The 24,231-nt window shown below is 41.2% G+C and overlaps 1 protein-coding gene across 1 annotated transcript in view; it reads left to right on the top strand.

The window, feature by feature from the left end:
* The window catches only part of LOC132393017 (lysosome membrane protein 2-like), a 525,473-nt gene that overhangs the window by 11,137 nt on the left and 490,105 nt on the right, over positions 1 to 24,231 (top strand). The window contains exons 2-3 of the mRNA XM_059967708.1: positions 17,845 to 17,997; positions 20,873 to 21,030. Coding sequence (XP_059823691.1) covers positions 17,845 to 17,997; positions 20,873 to 21,030 — 311 coding nt within the window. The remainder of the gene's footprint in view (positions 1 to 17,844; positions 17,998 to 20,872; positions 21,031 to 24,231) is intronic.

Below are 24,231 nucleotides of genomic sequence, written 5' to 3'. Positions count from 1 at the left end.
ATGCAAATTAAGCAAGCAATGGCAATGGAGATGGAATCGCTGCAAAAAACGGTAGCCCACTTGCTAAAGGAAGTCGACAGAAAAGGCTCTCGACCCCATATTCTCTGCATATGGCAGAGAATGGCAACATTCTCCGGTCGTTAAAGGAGTAAGCAGATATTCATGCTAAAAAATTTAGTGTGGTCTTCAACAAAATAGACAACATTCAGGTTCGCTTACGCAAGAATGATGAAGTTACTAACTCCTGTCTCACACAGCTGACTAAGATACAGAAGAAGCTAAACGAGTTGGAGGATAAATCCAGAAGAAACAATGTGCCTCGGATTCCAGCGCTCAAGAACTCCCACAGCACTCCATTAGAGATTGATAGAGCACATAGGATCTTTTCTAACAACACCTCAAGACCGCGGACCATGGTTTTTAAGCTTCTACGGTACACCGACCGGCAGGCTATCCTGGAGGGCACGAGGAAAGCCAAACCTACTCTCCCGGATGTCACCCTGCTGCAGTTCTTTGCCAACTACAGCTCTGGCATGATGCAAGAACGGCAGGGATACAAGGAGATCCGCGCTAAACTTCGACAGAAGGGGATTGACTCATTCCTCATATACCTGGTGATTCTGAGAGTGAATATCATGGGCATGAAGATGTCTTTTAACTTGGCAGAGGAAGTGAAAGAAGTCCTGAAATCATCGGTGCTGGAAGATATGGAAGAATACTCTGGACAAAGTCCACACGCCCCTCGTGAGGAGATGGAACTACATTAAGAGCTCAGACCAGCCTGTATGCACAATCTAACAGGCACGGGCAAGTTAATGTCCTAGGTGTGAAGTTTTCTGGTTATTCTTTTATTGGAAAGTCTTTCGATGCACTTTTGTGTTTAGTTAATTAAGGGGCCAATTTGTTTCTGAGTACTGCAGGTTAGAGTTACCTTGTTAGTACAAGGATAACATGGTAAGGTGATATAAGTCCGCCTAGAATATACTTTTTATCTTTTACTTTCTAAGGTGATATTCAACACACCCAAATGTCATACTTCATCAAGAATGAAGCTGAAAACAGCAGCGTGTTCTGAATAACTTTAGTTGTATATGTTCACTTCAGGGTTATGTCTCCGATAGACTTGTTTACGTTCATGGGCGCCAGATAAAACGTCATTGGCGTCACCACTAAGCGACAGTCTATTAAAGCAACAGTCTCCTGCAAGAGAGCCGTTGGGGTCTTGATTATATGTTATATTATATTTGAGACGAGAATGGTTTGAATTATATAGGTTAACAGGTTTGATCAGGTTTTTTTTCTTGTCTCTTTGATGTGATTGTCTATGAGAACCGCTTTGCCTTTCTAATGTGTTGGTGCTGGGGGGGGGGTGCAGTTAATGTTCAGTGTCTGACATTGCTAAGTGACTCTCACAGATGTTACAAAGTAAAGGTTTGAATGTGAGGGGTGATGGGAGGGGGGTGGGAAGGGGGTAACTCAGGGCTCCACCACCAACTTACAACAACAGAGCCAGGGGAAGATGAGCAACACAGATAAATTAGAAAATCTTACTACTTATCATTTAATGTTAGAAGATTAAACTCTCCCTACAAACATTCAAAGGTTTTAGATTTCCTATGCAGAAAGAAAATAGATATCACGCTGTTACAGGAAGCACATCTTAAACCTAATGACATTCCCAGGGTTCAAAACCGCTTTTATAAACCTGTTGTGGCATCAGATAATGGTACTCGTACGAAAGGATTTATGATATTAATGAGACGTAGTATTAATGTATCAATTGAAAGGACTGGCGCTGAAAATGAAAGATGTCTAGCTTTTTGCTACACATCCAGTCAGGGTAAAAAAGTTACATTCATTAGCTTATATGCCCCAACTATATTTGAGGTTGAATTTTTTCCCTCAATTACCTCAGAATTACTGAAGTTATGTGACTACCAACTATATGTTGGTTCGGACATGAATGCTTTGGTGAACAATAACCTCGAAAGATCTTCCTCAACTATATCAAGCTCTCAAGAATCTGCTTCCAAAGCAGTTAACCTTTTTCTAAAGGATTTAAATTTAACTGATATGTGGAGGGTGCATAATCCATCTGCGAAAGACTATACCTTCTTCTCCACAAGACATAAAACTTTCTCACGGATAGGTTACATTATTGTATCCTCCAGTTTGCTGCCTTTGGTACACTCAATAGAATTTTTGCCAAGGCATTTATCTGATCACAACCCAGTCACATCTACTTTTAATTATGGCAAAATTAAAAATAAGGCTACTGGGTGGAGGTTTAACTCCACCCTTCTAAAAAGCGACAAATTTCTAACACAACTGAGAACAAAACTTATGGAATTCATAAATTTAAATAAAAATAGTGTCTCGGATATGACAGTGATTTGGGCCTCCATCAAGGGTTTCTCAGAAATAACACAATATGGTTCAGTGCCCACCTATATAAAAGCTGGCTTCAAAAGGTTTCCACCCTAGAAGAACAATGTAGGGTTTTGGAGAATGATCTCAAAAGGAGATACATCATAACAAAAGAAAACGAGCTCAGAACAAAACAAGCAGAATTAAATGATTTATCAAGAAGCAGGGCAGAATATATGATCCATATAACCAAACATAAGTATTATGCAGAAGGCAGCAGACCGTGCCATCTTTTGGCACTCAAACAACGCTCAAACAACGCTCAAACAACAGGAAGCTAAAAGGTCTATACCAGTGATTAGATGTGCTAAACGTGGAGTAGTATCTTCAACAGAGGAAATAAATGAGACATTCAAGAATTACTTTAAAGAATTGTATACAAGTGGCTCAGTTCCTGAGAATGACTTAACAGATTTTTTTTAGTGGATTAAACCTCCCTATATTGTCATTAGAGGACACCAAAACTCTAGACTCTCCTATTACACTGGATCAACTACTTAAAACTACAAATAAGGGCCGTATGCAAGGTATAGTCGGCACACCTGTGGAACTTTACCTAGCACTTTGGGATATTCTTGGACCAGTATGGTTAGAAACATTAAATTATGCTATTGGAAATGGTGCTTTCCATAGAGATCTAAACACAGCCCTGATCACAGTTATACCTAAGCCCTGTAAGGACCCCTTGGAGTGTGCCAATCACTGTCCAATCTCCTTGATAAATGCTGACTTCAAGATATTTTCCAAAGTCTTAACCAGTAGACTCAAGACAGTCGTTGGGAAAATAATTAGCCCAGATCAAAGGGGCTTTATCATGGACGTCTCGCATCTGGTAATATTCGCCGGCTCTTACACATACTGAGTGCAACACATAAAATCCTGCTATTTCTAGGTGCTGAAAAAGCATTCAATCGCCTTGAATAGCCATATCTTTGGAGAGTTCTAAAAGAATTTAAGTTTGACGATAAATTTATCAATATGATTTAAACACTGTCTACTAATCCTGTGGGAGGAGCTGTCTCAGAGTTATTTGACATAGGATGGGGCACACGACAAGGGGATCCTTTGTCTCCCTTAATTTTTCCTATATGTATTGAACCAGCACTGATGCTGATTAATACAGATAAAAGTAAGGTGTCTCTCCCTCCCCAGATTAAGGTTACAAAAGAGGTCCTCTACTTGGGTATAAAAGTTAATACTTCCCTATCATCTGTGGCTAAAACAAATTACTCTTTAATTTTGAGTAAAATAGAGGAAGATATTAATAGATGGAGACACCTTCCAGCATCAGTCCCAGCCCATATATTGGTCATTAAAATGAATATCTTACCCCACAAACACGAGGAAATCATCAGATGCTGGAAATTCAAGCAACACACACAAAATGCTGGTGGAATGCAGCAGGCCAGGCAGCATCTATAGGAAGAAGTGTCTCAGCACAAAACATCGACTGTACTTCTTCCTATAGATGTTGCCCAGCCTGCTGTGTTCCACCAGCATTTTGTGTGTGTTGCTTGATCTTACCCTGCATTAATTTTATCAGTTCAATGATCCCACTTGCACCTCCAACAGGATATCAGCAAAAATTGGACTCCTTACTACAATGCTATGTTTGGAACAGTAAACAACCCAATATAAAGTGGTCAGCTCTACAATTCAAAATGTCCGATGGGGGGGATTGGCATGTCCAAATTTTAAACTGTATCACTGGGCTTTTGTATTAAAAAGTCTTTGCTATTGGATGGTGGAGCATAAAGTTTCATCATGAAAAACTATAGAACAAGAGCTAATAGCACCAATAAGGTTGAAGGACTTTCTCCTTATAGGTATGTCTACCAAAAAATGTGCTTTGTAAAATGGTCCAATTTTAACCCACATGCTACAAGTGTTTAGAGCAGCAGAAAAATTCCTAAAATTTAAAAGCATATGGTGCAAACCTTCTCCATTATGGAACAATAATCATTTTCTATCTGGTGGGAAACCATTCACTAACAGAACTTGGGAGAATAAAGGTATTATTACTCTTCAAGATACTAATGGGGCAAGTACTATCCTTAGCTTTCAAGAACTGGTATCTCGATATAATATTGATAAACACTCTCTTTTCTTCTACTTTACAGCAAGATCAGCTTGTAAAGCCTACAGGGTTCCTTGGGGGTCAGATTTAAAGGACCATCCCATTTTAAGTTGGATACAGAGTGCTCCAAGACAAATAGTGTCATATATCTATTATAAATTAAACTCCCAGATATATAGGCCCACATCAGGAATGAAAGCCTGGGATAGTGACATATCTGAATTGGGACAAGACTTAGACTGGGATGTGATTTGGGATAATGCTGCCGGTGCTTCGAAAAACCCAAATGATCGGTGTATACACTTGAAATTTTATCATAGATCATACTTAATACTGAGAATTAGATATCAACTGGGACTGGTTCCTGACCCATATTGCTCATTTTGCCCACACGGAACCGTAGATATACAAGAGAAAACCTGCAGATGCTGGAAATCCGAACAACACACACAAAATGCTGGAGGAACTCAGCAGGCCAGGCAGCATCTATGGAAAAAGTATAGTGAACGTTTCGGGCTGAGACCTTTGGACAGGACCTGCTGAAGGGTCTTGGCCCGAAGTGTAGACTGTACTTTTCTCAAAAGATATGGGTGTCAATCTACTTTTGGTTTAAGATGGCTCAACTGAAGGCATGTGACACCTTACTGGTGGTTCAAAAGCAAAGGAATTTGATTAAAAGCATTACTAATAACACTTTTTTTGAGGTGAATTGTGATGAACTATCACCGCAAACAATGAAGATGTGAATGAAGGCAAAGGGAATTCACGTGATGTGCCCAGCTGGTGTGCTGCCAGTTCAACGCACTTGAAGCTGGAGCCGTGCTGGTTGGAGTGGGTGATTTAGAGGGGAGAAGATGGGACAGAGGAGTTTCGATGCACGCCCAACAACCCAGGTACTAGGGTAGATCACTTTAAATGCCAAGCTGATTTGGAGAGGCTGAGAATGGCTTCTTTGGCAGTAAAATCCAGTCCAAGGTGAATCGTTGAGTGGCGTGTTCTAGGCCCAGAGTGAGCCACTGCAGTAAGGCCCGCATACAGTTTGCTGTTGGGACAATCTAAATGCCAGCCTAGATAGACTGGAAAAGCAGGATGTCGAGAGTCAGGAGAGGTGGGATTGCTCTGGGCACCAAGCCAATTTGGAGAGGTTGAGAATGTGAAATCGTGACCCAGATAGACTGGGGGCTCCTCTCTTCACAAGGCTAAGGCTATGAGACTGTCCCCGACTGATGTGAATTGTGTCTGAACTTGGTGGTGGTTTACCGACAAATATGATGAACTGAATACCAAGGTTTTGGGCCTACTCCAGGCTGCTCCGGGGATTTGGATGTAAGGAATCAGTTTGGTTCAGAATGCTGTTGTTGCTCGCTTCTATTGTTCGCATGATTTGTTTTTTTGTTTCATAAGAACATAAGAGATAGGAGCAGGAGTAGGCCAATCGGCCCCTCAAGCCTGCTCCGCCATTCAACAAGATCATGGCTGATCCAATCTTAACTCTAGTTTTCACCGACTCCCACAAGGCAACAGTGCCAACCAACAGGGCACCACGCCACCCATTTTATTTTATTATTCATCCCGCCCAAACCCATGTGATCACCTGGGGAAAAAAAAAACGATTTGCCAATTGAGGAGAAAAAATCTGGAAAATTCCTCTCCGACCCATCCAGGCTATCGAAAACTGGTCCAGGAGATCACATGGCTGATCTAAACCTAGCCTCATGTCCACTTACCTGCTCGCTCACCGTATCCCCTAATGCCATTTTTATCAAGGAAAATGTCTATCTCCGTTTTGAATTTATTGAGTGTAGTAGCTTCCACAGCTCTCTGGGGCAGTAAATTCCACAGCCCCACTACCCTCTGAGTGAAGAAATTTCTCCTCATCTCAGTCCTGGAATGGCATCCCCCTTATTTTAAGATTATGCCCCCTAGTCCTTGTTTCACCCATCATTGGGAACATTCTCCCCGCATCCACCCGATCAAGCCCCTTCACAATCTTATATGTTTCAATAAGATCGCCTCTCATTCTTCAGAACTCCAATGAGTAGAGTCCCAATCTGCTCAATCTCTCATCATACATCAACCTGCCCATCCTCGGAATTAACCTAGTGAACCTTCTCTGCATTGCCTCGAGAGCCAGTATGTCCTTTCTTAAATACGGACACCAGAACTGCACGCAGTACTCCAGGTGTGGTCTCATCAATACCCGGTACGACTGCAGTAAGACCTCCCTGTTCTTATACTCCATCCCCCTAGCAATAAAAGCCAGCATTCCATTGGCCTTCTTGACCACCTGCTGCACTTGCATACTAACTTTTTGTGTTTCCTGCACCAGGACCCCCAGATCCCTTTGCACAGAAGCACTTTCCAGTTTCTCTCCATTTAGATAATAACTTGCTGTATTATTTTTCCTGCCAAAGTGCAAGACCTCACACTTGTTAGTATTATATTTCATCTGCCAAATGTCTGCCCAATCACTCAGCCTATCTATGTCCCCCTGCAGGGTTTCAATGTCCTCCGCACTCATTACACTCCCTCCCATCTTTGTGTCATCAGCAAACTTCAATGCGTTGCACTTAGTCCCTTTCTCCAAATCATTAATATAGATTGTAAAGAGTTGGGGTCCCAACACCGACCCCTGCAGAACACCACTAGTCACCAACTGCCAGTCTGAGAATAAACCATTTATCCCAACTCTCTGTTTTCTGTTAGAAAGCCAATCCTCCACCCATGCCAGAATATTATCCCCAATCCCATAATTTTTTACTTTAAGTAATAATCTTTGGAGTGGCACTTTGTCAAATTCCTTTTGGAAGTCCAAATACACCACATCCACTGGTTCCCCTTTATCTACCCTATATATTATGTCCTCAAAGAACTCCAACAAATTTGTCAAACATGACTTCCCTTTTGTAAAGCCATGCTGACCTTGTCCTATTAAGCTATGTTTATCCAAATGCCCTGTTACTGTTTCCTTAATTATTGATTCCAACATTTTGCCAACCACAGATGTTAGGCTAACTGGCCTATAATTCCCAGCCTTCTGTCTCTTGCCCTTTTTAAATAAAGGTTACATTAGCATTTTTCCAATTTTGGCAATTTTCGCCAATTTACTTTCATAATCTATCTTCCCCTTCTTAATCAATCTTTTTGTTATTTGCTGCTGATCTTTAAAAGCTTCTCGATCTTCAATCTTCCCACTAGATTTAGCTAACTTATATAACTTTCTTTTTAGTAGTATACTTTGCTTTATTTCTTTACTTAGCCACAGATAACTATTTTTTCTTTTACACCCCTTTTTCTTCAGTGGAATATATTTTTCTTGATAGTTGTAAAATAACTCCTTAAATATACACCACTGATCAAGTACCGATCTACCCTTTAGTCTATTTTCCCAATCCATCTTAAGCAATTCCGCTCTCATACCATCATAGTCTCCTTTATTTAAGCTCAGTACGCTTGCTTGAGATCCAACTCTCTCATCCTCTAATTGAATATGGAATTTGACCATGTTATGGTCACTCATTCCAAGGGGATCCTTTACTAGGACATTTTTTATTAGTCCTGTCTCATTACACAGGACCAGATCTAAGTCGGCTTGCCCCTTTGTCGGCTCAGTAATGTATTGTTCAAGGAAACTATCCCGAAAACACTCAATAAACTCTTCTTCAAGGCTGCCGTGTCCGACTTGATTAGTCCAGTCAATATGAAAGTTAAAATCCCCCATAATTATAGCTGTTCCCTTATTACAAGCCCCAACTATTTCCTGATTTATGCTCCGACCAACTGAGTTACAGCTGTTTGGAGGCCTATAGACTACTCCCACCACTGCTTTTTTCCCTTTACTATTTCTTATTTCTACCCAAATTATTTCGTTATCCTGATCCTTTGAGCCAATATCATTTTGCTTTATTGCAGTGATTTCTTGCTTTATTAACATAGCCACCCCACCTCCTTTTCCTTCTTGCCTGTCTCTCCTAATTGTTGAATACCCTTGTATGTTTAATTCCCAGTCCTGGTCACCCTGCAGCCATGTTTCCATAATTCCCACAATATCATAACCATACGTAATTAGTTGTACCGTCAACTCATCAATTTTATTCCTAATACTACGTGCATTCTAATAAAGGACTTTCAAATATGTTTGACACTTATTTCCTATCTTTTCCTTTTGTACAACTTTACGCTTATCTCCGTACATTCTTTCCTCTCCTGACACACTCTGTCTTTTTATTCCTCCATTTTTACCTACATCCATTACCTTCTCCATTGTCTTTTTAATTATTTGCTCTCTAGAATCCTCCCCCCCCCCCCCCACTAGTTAGTTTAAAGACCTCTGTGCAGCCCTAGTTACATGATTTGCCAGGACACTAACCCCAGCCCGGTTCAGGTGAAGCCCGTCCCTCCGGAACAGTTCTCTCCTGTCCCAGTACTGGTGCCAGTGTCCCAAGAAGCAAAACCCACTTCTCCCACACCAGTCTTTGAACCACGCGTTTAACTCCCTAATTTTATTTAAATTAGCCAAATTTGCTCGTGGCTCAGGTAATAATCCAGAGATTATTACCCTTGAGGTTCTGTTTTTTAATTTGACCCCTACCTGCTCATATTCCTGTAACAGAACCTTCTTCCTTGTCCTATCTATGTCATTAGTACCGACGTGTACTAAGACAACTGGATCCTCGCCCTCCCACTGCAGGTTTCTCTCCAGCCCAGAAGAGATGTCCTTAACCCTGGCACCAGACAGGCAACATAGCCTTCGGGACTCTCGCTGTCGGTTGCAGAGAACCCTATCTATCCCCCTGACGATACTGTCCCCTATTACTACAACATTTCTATTGACTCCCCCCTCTGGAATGGCCCCCCACTCCATGGTGCTATGAGCAGGTTGCTCATCCTCCCCACAGTCCCCGCTCCTGCCCTCACAGGGAGTTAAAGCCTCGAATCTGTTGGAAAAGAGCAAGGCCTGTATCTCCTCCAGCCCTACCTCCTGGATTCCCCTACTTTCCTCACTCATAGCCACACCATCCTGTGCTTGATTGCAATCTACATTAGTTAATCTATTAGGTGTGGCTATCTCCTGGTACACAGAGTCCAGGTAACTCTCCCCCTCCCTGATGTGTCGCAGTGTCTGCAGCTCATCATTACGAAGCTGGAGTTCCTCGAGCAACAAACACTTGCTGCAAATGTAGTCGCCGTGTCCCTCAATGGTGTCTACCGGTTCCCACATCTCGCAGCAGTAACACATCACCTGCTCCAAGCTATATAGTTAATTTAATGTACTAGTATTAGTTATGCAAGAACCCTTTGCCCCAATACAGCTAACTATCACACTATTTAACAATACTTTTAAAGTTATAAGTGTAAAAGGAAGCAGGGGTACTTACCAATACTTACCAAGCAGCTAGCTGTGAGAGCTCTGCAGCTCCGGTCTTCCTCGCCTCACCCGGTTCTGCCGAAGCCCGTTGAGCCAAAGCCCTTAGGTCTCCACTCTACTCACGGCTCACTCCACTGCCCGCAATGACACAGTTCTCGCTTTATCTGTGTACATTGGGGGTTGGTCTTTATTTTTCTCAATTGGGTTCTTTCAAGTTCCTTGCTTTATGACTGCCTGTAAGCAGGCAAATCTCAAGGACATATAATTTATACATTCTTTGATAATAGATATATTTTGAATACATTGAACTTAACTTTTGTGTCAGTCTTCACTGTGGAAGACACTACTAGCAGGATGCCATAAATTCGAGAGTGTTAGGAAGTGTAGTTGCTATTTCTAAGGGGAAGGTGCTTGGTGAAAGGTCTGAAGGTCTGGACCAGATGGACTTCACTGCATGGATACCGAAAGAGGTGGCTGAAGAGATTGTGGAGGCATTAGAAATGATCTTTTGAGAATCACTAGATTTTGGAATGGTTCTGGAGGAATGTCACTTCACTCTTTAAGAAGGGAGGGAGGCAGAAGAAAGGAAATTATAGGCCAGTTAGTCTGATATCAGTGGTTGCCAAGATATTGGATTCCATTATTAAAGAGGAGGTTTTTGGGTATATTTGGTTTTTGGGTAGGCCAAAGTCAGCAAAGTCAAGGGGGATCCTTGCCTAACAAATCCACTGAAATTCTTTGAGGAAATAACCAGCAGGATGGACAAAGGAGAGTCAATGGATGTTGTTTAGATGTATTTTCAGAAGGCCCTAGAAAAGGTGGTGCAGAAGTGATGTTCCACAGGAGTCGGTATTGGGACCTCTTTCATTCACATTATATGACAATGAATTGGATGACGGAATTGAAAATTGATGGCCTTGTGACCAAGTTTACAGATGATACATGATACATACACAGCGTTGAGGAATCAGGGAGTCTGCAGAAAGACTTTGACAGATTAGGAGAATGAACAAAGAAGATATCGACAGAATATAGAGTAGGGAAGTATATGATCATGCACTGTGGTTGGAGGAATAAAAGCATTGACTATTTTCTAAATGGGGAGAAAATTCAAAACTCATAGGTGCAAAGGGACTTGGGGGACCTTGTGTAGGATTGCCTAAAGGTGGAGTTGGTGGTAAGGAAGGCAAAACCAATATTAGCATTCAGCTAAAATGAGGACTAGAATATAAGAACAAGGATGTAATGCTAAGGCTTTGCAAGGCATTGGTCAGACAACACGGAATATTGTGAGCAGTTTTGAGTTCCTTATGTAAGAAAGGATATGAAGATACGAGGTTGCTTTGGCAAGTAAGGTGAAAATAAATCCAAAGGGTTTCTGCAGTTATATTAATAGCAAAAGGATAGTGAAGGATATAATTGGTCCCTTAGAGAATCAGAGTGGACAGCTATGTGTGGAGCCAAAAGAGATGGGGGAGATTTTGAACAATTTCTTTTCTTCGGTATTCACTAAGAAGAAGGATATTGAATTGTGTAAGGTAAGGGAATCAAGTAGGGAAGTTATGGAAACTATGATGATTAAAGAGGAGGAAGTACTGGCGCTTTTAAGGAATATGAAAGTGGATAAATCTCCAGGTCCTGACAGGATAGAAACAGGGATAGTGCCGGAGGATTGGCATATTGCTCATGTGGTTCCATTGTTTAAAAAGGTTTTTAAGAGTAAACCTAGCAATTATAGGCCTGTCAGTTTGACGTCAGTAGTGGGTAAATTAATGGAAAGTATTCTTAGAGATGGTATATATAATTATCTGGATGGACAGGGTCTGATTAGGAACAGTCAACATGGATTTGTGCATGGAAGGCCATATTTGACAAATCTCATTGCATTTTTTGAAGAGGTTACGAGGAAAGTTGATGAGGGTAAAGCAGTGGATGTTGTCTATATGGACTTCAGTAAGGCCTTTGACAAGGTTCTGTACAGAAGGTTAGTTAGGAAAGTTCAATCTTTAGGTATTAATATTGAAGTAGTAAAATGGATTTAATAATGGCTGGATAGGAGATGCCAAAGAGTAGTGGTGGATAACTGTTTGTCAGGTTGGAGGCCGGTGACTAGTGGTGTGCCTCAGGGACACTAGATCCAATGTTGTTTGTCATATACATTAATGATCTGGATGATGGGGTGGTAAATTGGATTAGTAAGTATGCAGGTGATACTAAGGTAGGTGGCATTGTGGATAATGAAGTAGGTTTTCAAAGTTTGCAGAGAGATTTAGGCCAGTTAGAAGAGTGGGCTGAACCATGGCAGATGGAGTTTAATGCGGATAAGTGTGAGGTGCTACATTTTGGTAGGAATAATCCAAGTAGGGCATACATGGTAAATGATAGGGCATTGAAGAATGCAGTAGAACAGAGTGATCTAGGAATAATGGTGCATAGTTCCCTGAAGGTGGAATCTCATGTGGATAGTGTGGTAAAGAAAGCTTTTGGTATGTTGGCCTTTATAAATCAGAGCATTGAGTATAGGAGTTGGGATGTAATGTTAAAATTGTACAAGGCATTGGTGAGGCCAAATTTAGAGTATTGTGTACAGTTCTGGTCACCGAATTATAGGAAAGATGTCAACAAAATAGAGTACAGAGAAGATTTACTAGAATGTTACCTGGGTTTCAGCACCTAAGTTATAGGGAAAGATTGAACAAGTTATGTCTTTATTCTTTGGAGTGTAGAAGGTTGAGGGGGTACTTGATAGAGGTATTTAAAATTATGAGGGGGATAGATAGAGTTGACGTGGATAGGCTTTTTCCATCGAGAGTAGTGGAGATTCAAACAAGAGGACATGAGTTGAGAGTTAGGGGGAAAATGTTTAAGGGTAACACGAGGGGGAATTTCTTTATTCAGAGAGTGGTAGCTGTGTGGAACGAGCTTCCAATAGGAGTGGTAAAGGCAGGTTCGGTATTGTCATTTAAAGTAAAATTGGATAGATATATGGACAGGAAAGGAATGGAGGGTTATGGGCTGAGTGCGGGTCAGTGGGACTAGGTGAGAGTAAGCGTTTGGCATGGACTAGAAGGGCCGAGATGGCCTGTTTCCATGCTGTAATTGTTATATGGTTATATGCTGGCATTGAAGGCGGTCCAGAGGAGGTTCATGAGAATGATTCACGAATGAAAGGGTTAGTGCATAAGCAGTGTTTGAAGACTTTGGGTCTGTACTCCCTAAAGTTTAAAAAACTGAGGGCAGATCTCATTAAAGCCTATCGAATATTTAAAGGCCTAGATGGAGTGGAGAGGATGTTTCCTATCGTGAGGGAGTCTAGGAATAGAGGGCACAGCCTAAGAATAGAGGGATGTCAATTTGGAACAGAGATTAGGAGGAATTTCTTCAACAGGAGGGTGATGAATCTGGCAAATTCATTGCCATGGATGGCTGTGGAGGCTAAGTCATTGGATGTTGATAAGTTCTTGCTTAGTCAGGGTGTTAAAGGTTACAGGGAGAAGACAGAAGAATGAGGTTGAGAAGGATTATAAATCTGACATGATGGAATGGTGGAGCAGAGTTGATGGACCGAATGGCCCGATTCAGCTCCTATGTATGCCTTATTATCTTATGGTCTAAGCTTCTTCTACCCCCTTTCCAAAACTCCACATCTAGATCATTGCATTCAGTTCTGGGGCATCAGAATTGAATACTTCAGATTAGGCCCAACCAAAGTTTTATAAAGCCATAGCATAATTTTCTGAATCTTGAATCCGTTCCTCAACCAATAAATGAAAGCATGCTGTGTATCTTCTTTACAGTCAGAAACTCTTATTCCCAGAACAAAAATGTCAAATATTAGAGAACAAGCATTTAAGGTTATTGGAGAGAAGCTTGAAGGAGATATGTTTCATTTTACACATGGTGTGCTGGGTGCCTGCAGTCTGTTGCCGGGGGTCAGGGTGTGAGGTTGAGCAATGATAGAAACTGATTTGATAGTGGTGCTGAGGCGTGGTTAAATAGCCAGGTGAGTAAACAGGCACTGGTGGCACATGTACCAGGTGCAGGCAAAGGAGGTTGTTTATTTTGGCACTAAGGCTGAACCATTCCATAGTCTGTGAGTATTCCATTGTCTGTGATCTATTGGTTACAAGTTTTGCCTTGTACTGATGAGGGTGATTGGAAGTGGGTACTAATTGGTCAGAAAGTCTGAGAAGTTGCAGAATGTTTCTTCTGTGTCCAGTGCAGCGTTCAAGAGCAAGGTGTGGCTACAAATATGTTGATCTCAATACCACTTGCAATAATATATAGCTTGAACTGTCACAGTGATGTTACAGTTAATTTGTTGTGTCTGTGTACATTATCGGACATCATAAGTCTTGCCTTTATTGTAGCTCTCAGTAGTCAGACATAAGTTATCCCTTTGGTGTAGTCATTACAGCTTAAGTTCCATCTTATGTCTGTTCCATCTAAGTTCCATCTTAAGTTCCATCTTACAATTGCCAAAGACATCTTTTGCCAGACCTGGCTGGATTGCATGAAACTCTGTTGCAAATGCAGGCTTTGCCAAATCCCTTCTTCATTTCCCCACCATTCATTTCCCCACCATGAACTATGAAGACCCAAGGTCTTTCTGTACACACCCCTAAGGTTCCTGCAATTAACTCTGTGGATCCAGCCTGCACCTGACATCCGGAGAAAACATTACCTCATGCTTGTCTAGATTAAAACCCAGTTACTACCATCCTGCCCAACCTTTGATATGATCTGCATATCCTTAGACAACCCTCTACTATTTACAATTCTACCAATTTTCATCTCATCTGTAAACCCGTTAATCAGCCTACCTACTTTCTCATTCAAAACATATATACAGTTCATTTATATATACATATAAACCACCTGACTCCTCATAATCAGTCTCCATCTTTTCAACTGTTAATACTTCCTCAGAATTTCCTTTCAATGATGTAAGGCTGACTGACGTATCCCTATTGCCTTCTTTGGATAAGGGAACTGCACTGCTATCCTCCAGTTTCCTAGTACCTCACCCAAGGCGAAGTAGAAGCAAAGATCGATGTCGAAGTCCCAGGAATCTCCCCTTGCTTTGCATACTATCCTGGGATAGATCGCCCAGAGAAGAGCTAATGCTCTCCAATAGGCCTAACAAGAGGCATCTGCAATGGATTCCTCTATGCTCTGCATCAGCTTGCTATTCAGACAGGCTAGATACTCCATTTCCTGGGCACTCCCCATACTGTTCTTCTGTCATTCTTCAAAACTCTAGAGAATACAGTCCCAGTCTGCTCAAGATCTCCTAATATGATAGACCTACTATCCCTGAAACCAAGCAGCTACACACATTATATGGCTCGTATGTGCTTTCATAAGTTAGGTGCCTTTAACAGTGCATAATACTCCAGGTGCTGTCTCAGCGAAGACGCATACAATTACAGTAAGACTGGTTTAATCCTGTAATCAAATGGGGAGAGTTGTACTGCAGAAACTGGGCACTTCATCCTCTTTGATAGACCATTCTTTGCCTATCTACACTCATCCTATTGGGAACTTTAGGATCCTTCTATGCCTTGCCTATCATTTCAGTGTCCGTCTGAATTGGGTTTCTTGGGACTGTTTTCTCTGGAGTGAAGGAGACTGAGGGGTAATCTTATAGGGGTTTATAAAATTATGAGGGGCATAGATAAGATGAATGATTACTATTTTTTTACAAGTGTAGGAGAGTCTAAGACTAGAGGGCATACTTTTAAGGTGAGAGGAGCAAGTTTTAAATGGGACGTGGAGGGCCACTTTTCCACACAGAGGGTGATGGGTATATGGAGCTTCCTGTTACTTACCCTAAACCCATGGTCTCTGGTTTTAGGCACCTCTCCCATGGGGAATGTCTACAATTATGTCTATGACTCTCATAATTTTGTCACCCATCAGTGTCCCCAACTCCAAGAAAAATAAGCCCAACCTATCCAGTCTCTGCCTATGACTGAAACATTCCACTCTAGGCAACATCCCGGTGAGTTTCCTATGCACTCTGACCAATACAAACACACTGAGCCAACATTTTATAAAGCTGTAGCAGCAGCTCCCTGCTCTTATATTCCATGCCTCATTCACTACCCTATCCTGCATAGACTCTTTATTCCTCCATTTACCTATGCTGCCACCTTCAGAGCTCTTTGGATTTATACACCTTCACCATATTGCTACCTTTACACCGTTTCCATGCCCTCCACCTCTGTATCTGTCACGTTGACCGGGCATGAAATGAGGTCATGCCTGATGGTGAACTCTGTTGCCCATGACTCACCTGTCTCAATGCATCATTCTGTGGCCTCCTGCTGGACTTTCCTGCCTGTGGTCTCAAATAATCTTTATGCTCCCTGCCACAGATCTCCCTCTTGTTAGAGATCTCATTTAGTAGTCAATCACAATCCACCCCCGCAGTTCTACAGGACCTTGGCACTTTGAATATTGCATGCAATTTTGTTCTTGTTATCAGAGGAAGGATGTTTTTTTCAATGGCTCACTGCACACATTCCTGGGACAGCAGAACTGATGTATGAGGACAGATTGAGATAATTCAGTAACATTAGTTATAACAGTATAATTTATTGGTGAGACCACACAGGGTATTGTGTACAATTTTGCTTGTCCATCTGTAGGAAGTTGTCATTAAGCTGGAAAGGGTGCAGAAAAGATTTGCAAGGATGGTCGAGAGGGCGGTTGCGTTATAAAGAGATGCTGGATAGGCTGAGAGTTTTTTGTCTGTGGAGCAGAGGAGGCTATGAGGTGACATTGTAAAGTCATAAGGGATGAGGGGAGTAGATAAAGTGAGTTGTCACAGTCTGAAGCTAAAATAGGTGGTCATATCTTTAAGGTAAGAGGGGAAAGTTTAAAGGGGATCTGAGGAAAAACTTTTCCACACAGTGTGATTCGTGAATGGAGAGGCTTAGGGGGATCTGGGCCAAGTGCAGGCAAATGGAAGTAGTTCATATCAGTATCTCAGTTGGCATGGGTGAGTTGGACCAGAGTTACCATTTCCATGCTGTGCAAATCTATGACTCCATGACTAAAAATTGGAATTTATAAAATCCTGACAGAATCAGAATCAGAATCAGATTTCATATCACTGGCATATGTCGTGAAATGTTTTGCAACAGCAGTATAGAGAAATACATAACTTAAAAAACTATAAGTTACAATAAGAAACAAACTATATAACCATATAACAATTACAGCACGGAAACAGACCATCTCAGCCATTCTAGTCCATGCCAAATGCTTACTCTCACCTAGTCCCACCTACCTGCATTCAGCCCATAACCCTCCATTCCTTTCAGCAGGAAATGGGCAGCATCTTTTTTTAAATGACAAAATCGAACCTGCCTCTACCACCTCCACTGGAAGCTGATTCCACACAGCTACCACTCTCTGGGTAAAGAAGTTCGCCCTCATGTTACCCCTAAACTTTTGCCCCTTAACTCTCAACTCGTGTCCTCTTGTTTGAATCTCCCTTACTCTCAATGGAAAAAGCCTATCCACATCAACCCTATCTATCCCCCTCATTATTTTAAATACCTCTATCAAGTCCCCCCTCAACCTTCTACGCTCCAAGGAATAAAGACCTAACTTGTTCAACCTTTCTCTGTAACTTAGGTGCTGAAACCCAGGTAACATTCTAGTAAATCTCAAAGTTAAATAAAAAATTAAATAAGTAGTGAAAAAAGAGGGAAAAAAGAAATAGTGAGGTAGTGTACATGGATTCATTATCCATTCAAAAATCTGATGGCAGAGAAGTAAATGCTGTTCCTGAAACACTGAGTGTGTTTTTTCAGGCTCCTGTATCTCCTCCTTGATGGTAGCAATGAGAAGAGGGCATGTCCTGGGTGATGGAGTCTTTAATGATGGATGCCTTTAGAGGGTGTTCTCAATGCTGGGAAGGCTCCATGATGGAGCTGACTGAGTTTTCAACTTTCTGCAGCTTTTTCCAATCCTGTGCAATGACCCTTCCATACCAGGACTGAAGAGATTTGTTACTAGAATGATTTTCCTTGGTCATGGACATTTAGAAACAAGGGCCACAGCCCAAGGAAATGGGGTCTGCGATGAGGAGGAATTTCATCACCAGATGCAGGTAAATCTGTGGAATTCTCCACCACAAATATTGAAAGAAGGATATAATTATGTTACAGAAAGCTTAAGGATTAAGTGGTTTGAGAAAAAGATAAGCATGAACACAGGTAGTCTAGAAGGGCTGAATAGCTTGGCCCTGCTCTCAATTTCTAGGCTTGTGTAACTAAGAGTTGAATATCCTCATGGCTTAAATGTGATTAAATCAATGGGAGATTTGAACATTGTGTGTCTATGTACATTGACCTTTGGAGCTGATAATATTTGCCTGCAACTGGACCTTGATCCACCAGCAGCATTTAGGGAACCAGCTTGACTTTGTGTTGAGAAGATCCGAAAAGTTATAGTGCACAAAGTACTCCTTTAGCTGGTGGATCTGTTCCCTCAGAAAGTGAATATGCTTCATGTAACCAATTAATTAGCCAGCTGAAGTGTCTCATTATTCTTATTTTACTGATTTTCATTATTTGTGGAAATTATGACTCGCTTACGGAACAAAGTTGTGGTTATGAGTGCCTTTGCTTTAGGCTGCCTCATTACGTTCATTGTGTTGACTGTTAATGATGTTCTTAAGAACGTAGTGGAAGACCACATCAAAGAGGTAAGAATCAGCAGAATAGATTATGGACTTCTTACAATATTTATGCAAAGCTAGTTTACATAAATCAACATAGAATTGAGAATATGTTTAACATGTATGTTGGTCCAATGTTACCCTGTTTGTCAAAATGGGTTCAAGATCATCAGACCATAAGAAATAGGGAAATGGTCTAATTCTGCTGTTACATCTTATGGTCTAACCTGTCCACACTGAATAAGATGTCTATCTCAGTTAGTCCATTTTTCCTCTGTTTGCCTCTGATTTGGGCTCTAAACATTTCCTACTCATCTACTTGTTCAAATAACTTGAGAAATATTTTACACTCCAGAGGAACGTGAATGCCATTTTATCAGCACTAGTTTCCTTGACTCCTATACCTTGGCTGTAGTGCTCATCAGATAGAACATAGAACATAGAAATCTACAGCACATCACAATTTGTTCAATGGCCTAATCTTATGTCACTGGATGTAATCTGAATTTAGCAGTAGCCGTTATTACAAAATGCTTAAATGTGTGATTTTGTGGTTTTAATTTGCGAAGTAATTCCTACACTGACATTCCCCAAAGCTCCTGAATTACTACTAATCAAAATCCCAAAGAGGCTGTCAAATTGCACTCTGGGAGTTCCCAGCCTTGCCACCGGTAACCTTGTTCCACATATATAAAACAATGCAGCCCCAAATTTTTCAAAGTTTATTGTCATATATGCACGGGTGCAAGGTAAAACTTTACTCAGCAGCAGCATCACATAACACATAGCATCAGACACAACATTCACAACAAAAACATCAATTAAACAGACTAGATACAATCTATACAGGTAGGTTGAAGGGTGTATAGGCTTTTGTATGCCACCTGCCAAATGGTAGCTGTAAGATGTGACGGTTTGGATGGTGAAGGTCTTTGATGATAGAAGTTCTTAATTGTATCATCATGATATTTTATTATCACTAATCTTTTCTAAACTTGGTATGTTGAATATTCTGAGCAGAGGCTATCAAAAAGGTTGGAGTAAAGTAATATGTTCAGAGTAGGTATGTTTAACTTTAGCTTAAAATCAGCAAGTTGATCCTCTCTGCTACCTGTTGTAGGCCTGGTCCAACATACCTTTTCTTTAATATTGTCAGGAAACTCAGATGTATAGCAAGTGATCCATCCAATATTGGCTGATTTGCATTATGCTCAAGGCTTTTCAAGTACGGATGGCTTTGGATGGTGGGAAGGGATTGATATAGTTGCAGGCATGTTATAGAGTCGTAGAGAGATACCACCAAGTCCACACCAACCATCAACCACCCACACATTAATCACACTTTTATTAGTTCCATACTGCCATCAACTACCCTCCCCCCAGACCCACACCCACTGTCTCAGGGCAATTTACCCAAGCAAGGTAACCTTCAACCTGCCCACTTTTGGGATGTGGGAGGAAATCAGAGCACCTGGAGGATTCTCACTTCATCACAGGAAAAATGTGCAAAGCTGTGCAACCCTAACCACACTTAAATAACCATATAACTATTACAGCACAGAAACAGGCCATCTCAGCCCTTCTAGTCCATGCCGAATGCTTACTCTCACCTAGTCCCACTTACCTGCACTTAACCCATAACCCTCTATTCCTTATAGATGTAACACTTGCACAACTATTGAATTGTCTCTGATTTTGCTTATTTTCTGACTGAAATCTTGTTTTGGCACAATGACTTTTTACTGACATATATAATTTATGTTCTGTGTGATGTCTGAACATACTTGCTGCAAGCAAGGTTTTCATTGTACCTGCAGCTCACAGTACTTGTGGACATGGCGATAAACTCCTTGACCTGACTGAACTCGTTACAAACACCATCAGAAGTCAGACTGAACATGCTGTCAGACAGTCACTCTGTTAGGTGTACTGATGTGCTACCGAGGGATAACACCCTTAACAAAACTCCATTTACAGTCATGAAATTTCACTCAACCAGATGAGTGGGTAGAATTTTGCATTAAGAGCCATAGCTGGTCAGCTTGATTGATGGTCACATTTACTCAGTTTAGTGTAGTTTTTATGGATGGCCCCTGATGCGTGAATGAATGGTACAATTGGGAACAGTTGATGAGATTGATAATGGTGTTTAGACTGGCATGGGAATGGGCAAAAAGTGGAGGGGTATTGATCATGTGCAGACAGAAGGAATTTAGATTCATTTGCATGATGTTCGGCACAGATATCGTGAACTGAAGGGTCTATTCCTATTCCGTGTCCCATATTTCTCATCCTGTCTCTACAGCATATGAAGCTGAAGCTGAACAGCGAGGCATATAAGAACTGGAAGGACCCTCCTGTTCCCGTCTACATGCAGATCTTCTTTTTCCATATTGAAAACCCAGAAGAAATACTTAAAGGCAACCAGCCCATGGTGAGGGAAGTCGGACCCTACACATACATGTAAGACCAGTTTTTCTTAAAACTGCTAACTATCTAAATTAAATACAGGAACTGTTGTAAACCCTCAGCAGTCAGACATCATCAGTGGGGAAAGGACCTACTACCCTTTATAGAAGTGAGCAAGAGAGAGGAGGGGAGGAACAAGTTAATTTCCCAGTGGAGAGGAGTGTGTAGAACAAGGGAAATCTGTAATAGGATGAGTTGAGATGGTTTTATGATAGTAATAACCAGCACATTCAGCTTTTGGTCTGTGTGATGTCTTGCCTAATAGGCCAAATATGTGAGGTTGCTAAGAAAATGTTAATGTTGATATGAAGACAGAAACAGGCCCTTCCTTCCACAATACCCATGCCCACCTTCTGCCTGTCTATACTAATCACATTTGTCTGCTCTAGGAGCCTTTGTCTCATCGAAACTGATGCCCTTTTGATTTTGATACAGGGAAAATTATCCGTCTATCCGTCTGTCTGCACCTCTCATGTTGCTGAAAAACAAATCCATCTTAGTTAATCTCCATGCGCCTGCCCCCCAGCTAAAGCCCTCCAATTCAGCAATATCAGGATGAATCTCCTTTGAACTCTCTCCAGTGCAGCCATACACATCCCATAGTGTGGTAACCAGAACTATATAACATATAACAATTACAGCACGGAAACATGTCACTCGACTCTTCTAGTCCGTGCCGAACGCTTACTCTCACCTAGTCCCACCTATCTGCACTCAACCCATAACCCTCCATTCCTTTCGTGCCCATATACCTATCCGATTTTTTTTTTTAATGACAAAATCGAACCTGCCTCTGCCACTTCTACCGGAAGCTCGTTCCACACAGCTACCACGCTCTGTTCCCCCTCGTGTTACCCCTAAACTTTTACCCCTTAACTCTCAACTCATGGCCTCTTGTTTGAATCTCCCCTACTCTCAATGGAAAAAGCCTATCCACGTCAACTCTATCCCCCTCATAATTTTAAGTACCTCTATCAAGTTCCCCCTCAACCTTCTACTCTCCAAAAAATAAAGACCTAACTTGTTCAACCTTTCTCTGTAACTTAGGTGCTGAAACCCAGGTAACATTCTGGTAAATCTCCTCTGTACTCTCTCTATTTTGTTGACATCTTTCCTATAATTCGGTGACCACAACCGTACACAATACTCCAAATTTGGGCTCACCAATGCCTTGTACAATTTTAACATTACACCTCAACTCCTATTCTTAATGCTCTGATTTATAAAGGCCAGCATACCAAAAGCTTTCTTCACCACCCTATCCACATGAGATTCCACCTTCAGGAAACTATGCACCATTATTCCTAGATCACTCTGTTCTACTGCATTCCTCAATGCCCTACCATTTACCATGTACGTCCTATTTGGATTATTCCTACCAAAATGTAGCACCTCACATTTATCAGCATTAAACTCCATCTGCCATCTTTCAGCCCCTTTTCTAACTGGCCTAAATCTCTCTGCAAGCTTTGAAAACCTACTTCATTATCCACAATGCCACTTATCTTAGTATCATCTGCATTATTATTAATCCAATTTACCACCACATCATCCAGATCATTAATGTTTATGACAAGCAACATTGGACACAGCACAGATCACTGAGGCACACCACTAGTCACCGGCCTCCAACCTGACAAACAGTCATCCACCACTACTCTCTGGCATCTCCCATCCAGCCACTGTTGAATCCATTTTACTACTTCAATATTAATACCTAACGATTGAATCTTCCTAACTAACCTTCCATGTGGAACTTTGTCAAAGGCTTTACTGAAGTCCACATAGACAACATCCACTGCTTTACCCTTGTCAACTTTCCTCGTAACCTCTTCAAAAAATTCAATAAGATTTGTCAAACATGACCTTCCCTGCACAAATCCATGTTGACTGTTCCTAATCAGACCTTGTCTATCCAGATAATTATGTATACCATCTCTAAGAATGCTTTCCATTAATTTACCCACCACTGATGTCAATCTTATAGGCTTATAATTGCTAGGTTTACTCTTAGAACCCTTTTTAAACAATGGAACCTCATGAACAATATGCCAATCCTCTGGCACCATCCCTGTTTCTAATGATATTTGAAATATTTCTGTCAGAGCCCCTGCTATTTCTACACCAACTTCCCTCAAGGTCCTAGGGAATATCCTGTCAGGACCTGGAGATTTATCAACTTTTATATTCTTTAAAAACACCAGTACTTCCTCTTCTTTAATCGTCTTAGTTTCCATAACTTACCTACTTGTTTCCCTTACCTTACACAATTCAATATCCTTCTCCTTAGTGAATACCGAAGAAAAGAAATTGTTCAAAATCTCCCCCGTCTCTTTTGGCTCCACACATAGCTATCCACTTTGATTCTCTAAGGGACCAATTTTATCCCTCACTATCCTTTTGCTATTAATATAACTGTAGAAACCCTTTGGATTTATTTTCACCTTACTTGTCAAAGCAACCTCGTATCTTCTTTTAGCTTTTCTAATTTCTTTCTTAAGATTCTTTTTACATTCTTTATATTCCTCAACCACCTCATTTACTACACAGGTGTGCTTTAACTATTATTTTGTAAAGTTCCCTACTCTTATATTCTATGCCCTAACATATGATGGCAAAAATGCCATTTCCCTTCATCACCTATCCACCTGTGTTTTCCTAGTGACCCACTATATCCATGTACCTGTGGGCCTATTTCCATCCATGAACCTATCCAAATATCCTTCGAAGGTCACAATTGTAACGATATACAGCTAACTGCGCCAGCTTCTGGCTCTAACTCTCTGGAATATGGATGGCTGGCATGGCCCCTTTAACAATTCAAGACCATCCTGTTAATTGACAATTGTGCTTTAGGTGCCAAGAATTGAGTATTAAAGTAAGCCTGACTGAGTTTTGGTGTTCAATTGTAACCCAACTAGAGATATATCGTCTCTAGTCTCTAGTCACAATACTCAACTAGAGATACCGTCTCTAATCTCTAGACTCTAGTTACAATACTCAACCAGAGATATTGTCTCTAGTCTCTTGACTCTAGTTACAATACTCAACTAGAGATATCGTTTCTAGTTACAATGCCCAACTAGAGATATCGTCTCGTCTCTAGTTTCTAGTTACAATATTCAACCAGAGATATTGTCTCTAGTCTCTTGACTCTAGTTACAACACTCAACTAGAGATATCGTCTCTAGTTTC

Source organism: Hypanus sabinus, chromosome 4 (genome assembly GCF_030144855.1).
Source record: "Hypanus sabinus isolate sHypSab1 chromosome 4, sHypSab1.hap1, whole genome shotgun sequence".
Taxonomy (NCBI): Eukaryota; Metazoa; Chordata; class Chondrichthyes; order Myliobatiformes; family Dasyatidae; genus Hypanus; species Hypanus sabinus.
Note: the sequence above shows the minus strand (reverse complement) of the source record. Positions and strands in the feature narration are given on the sequence as shown.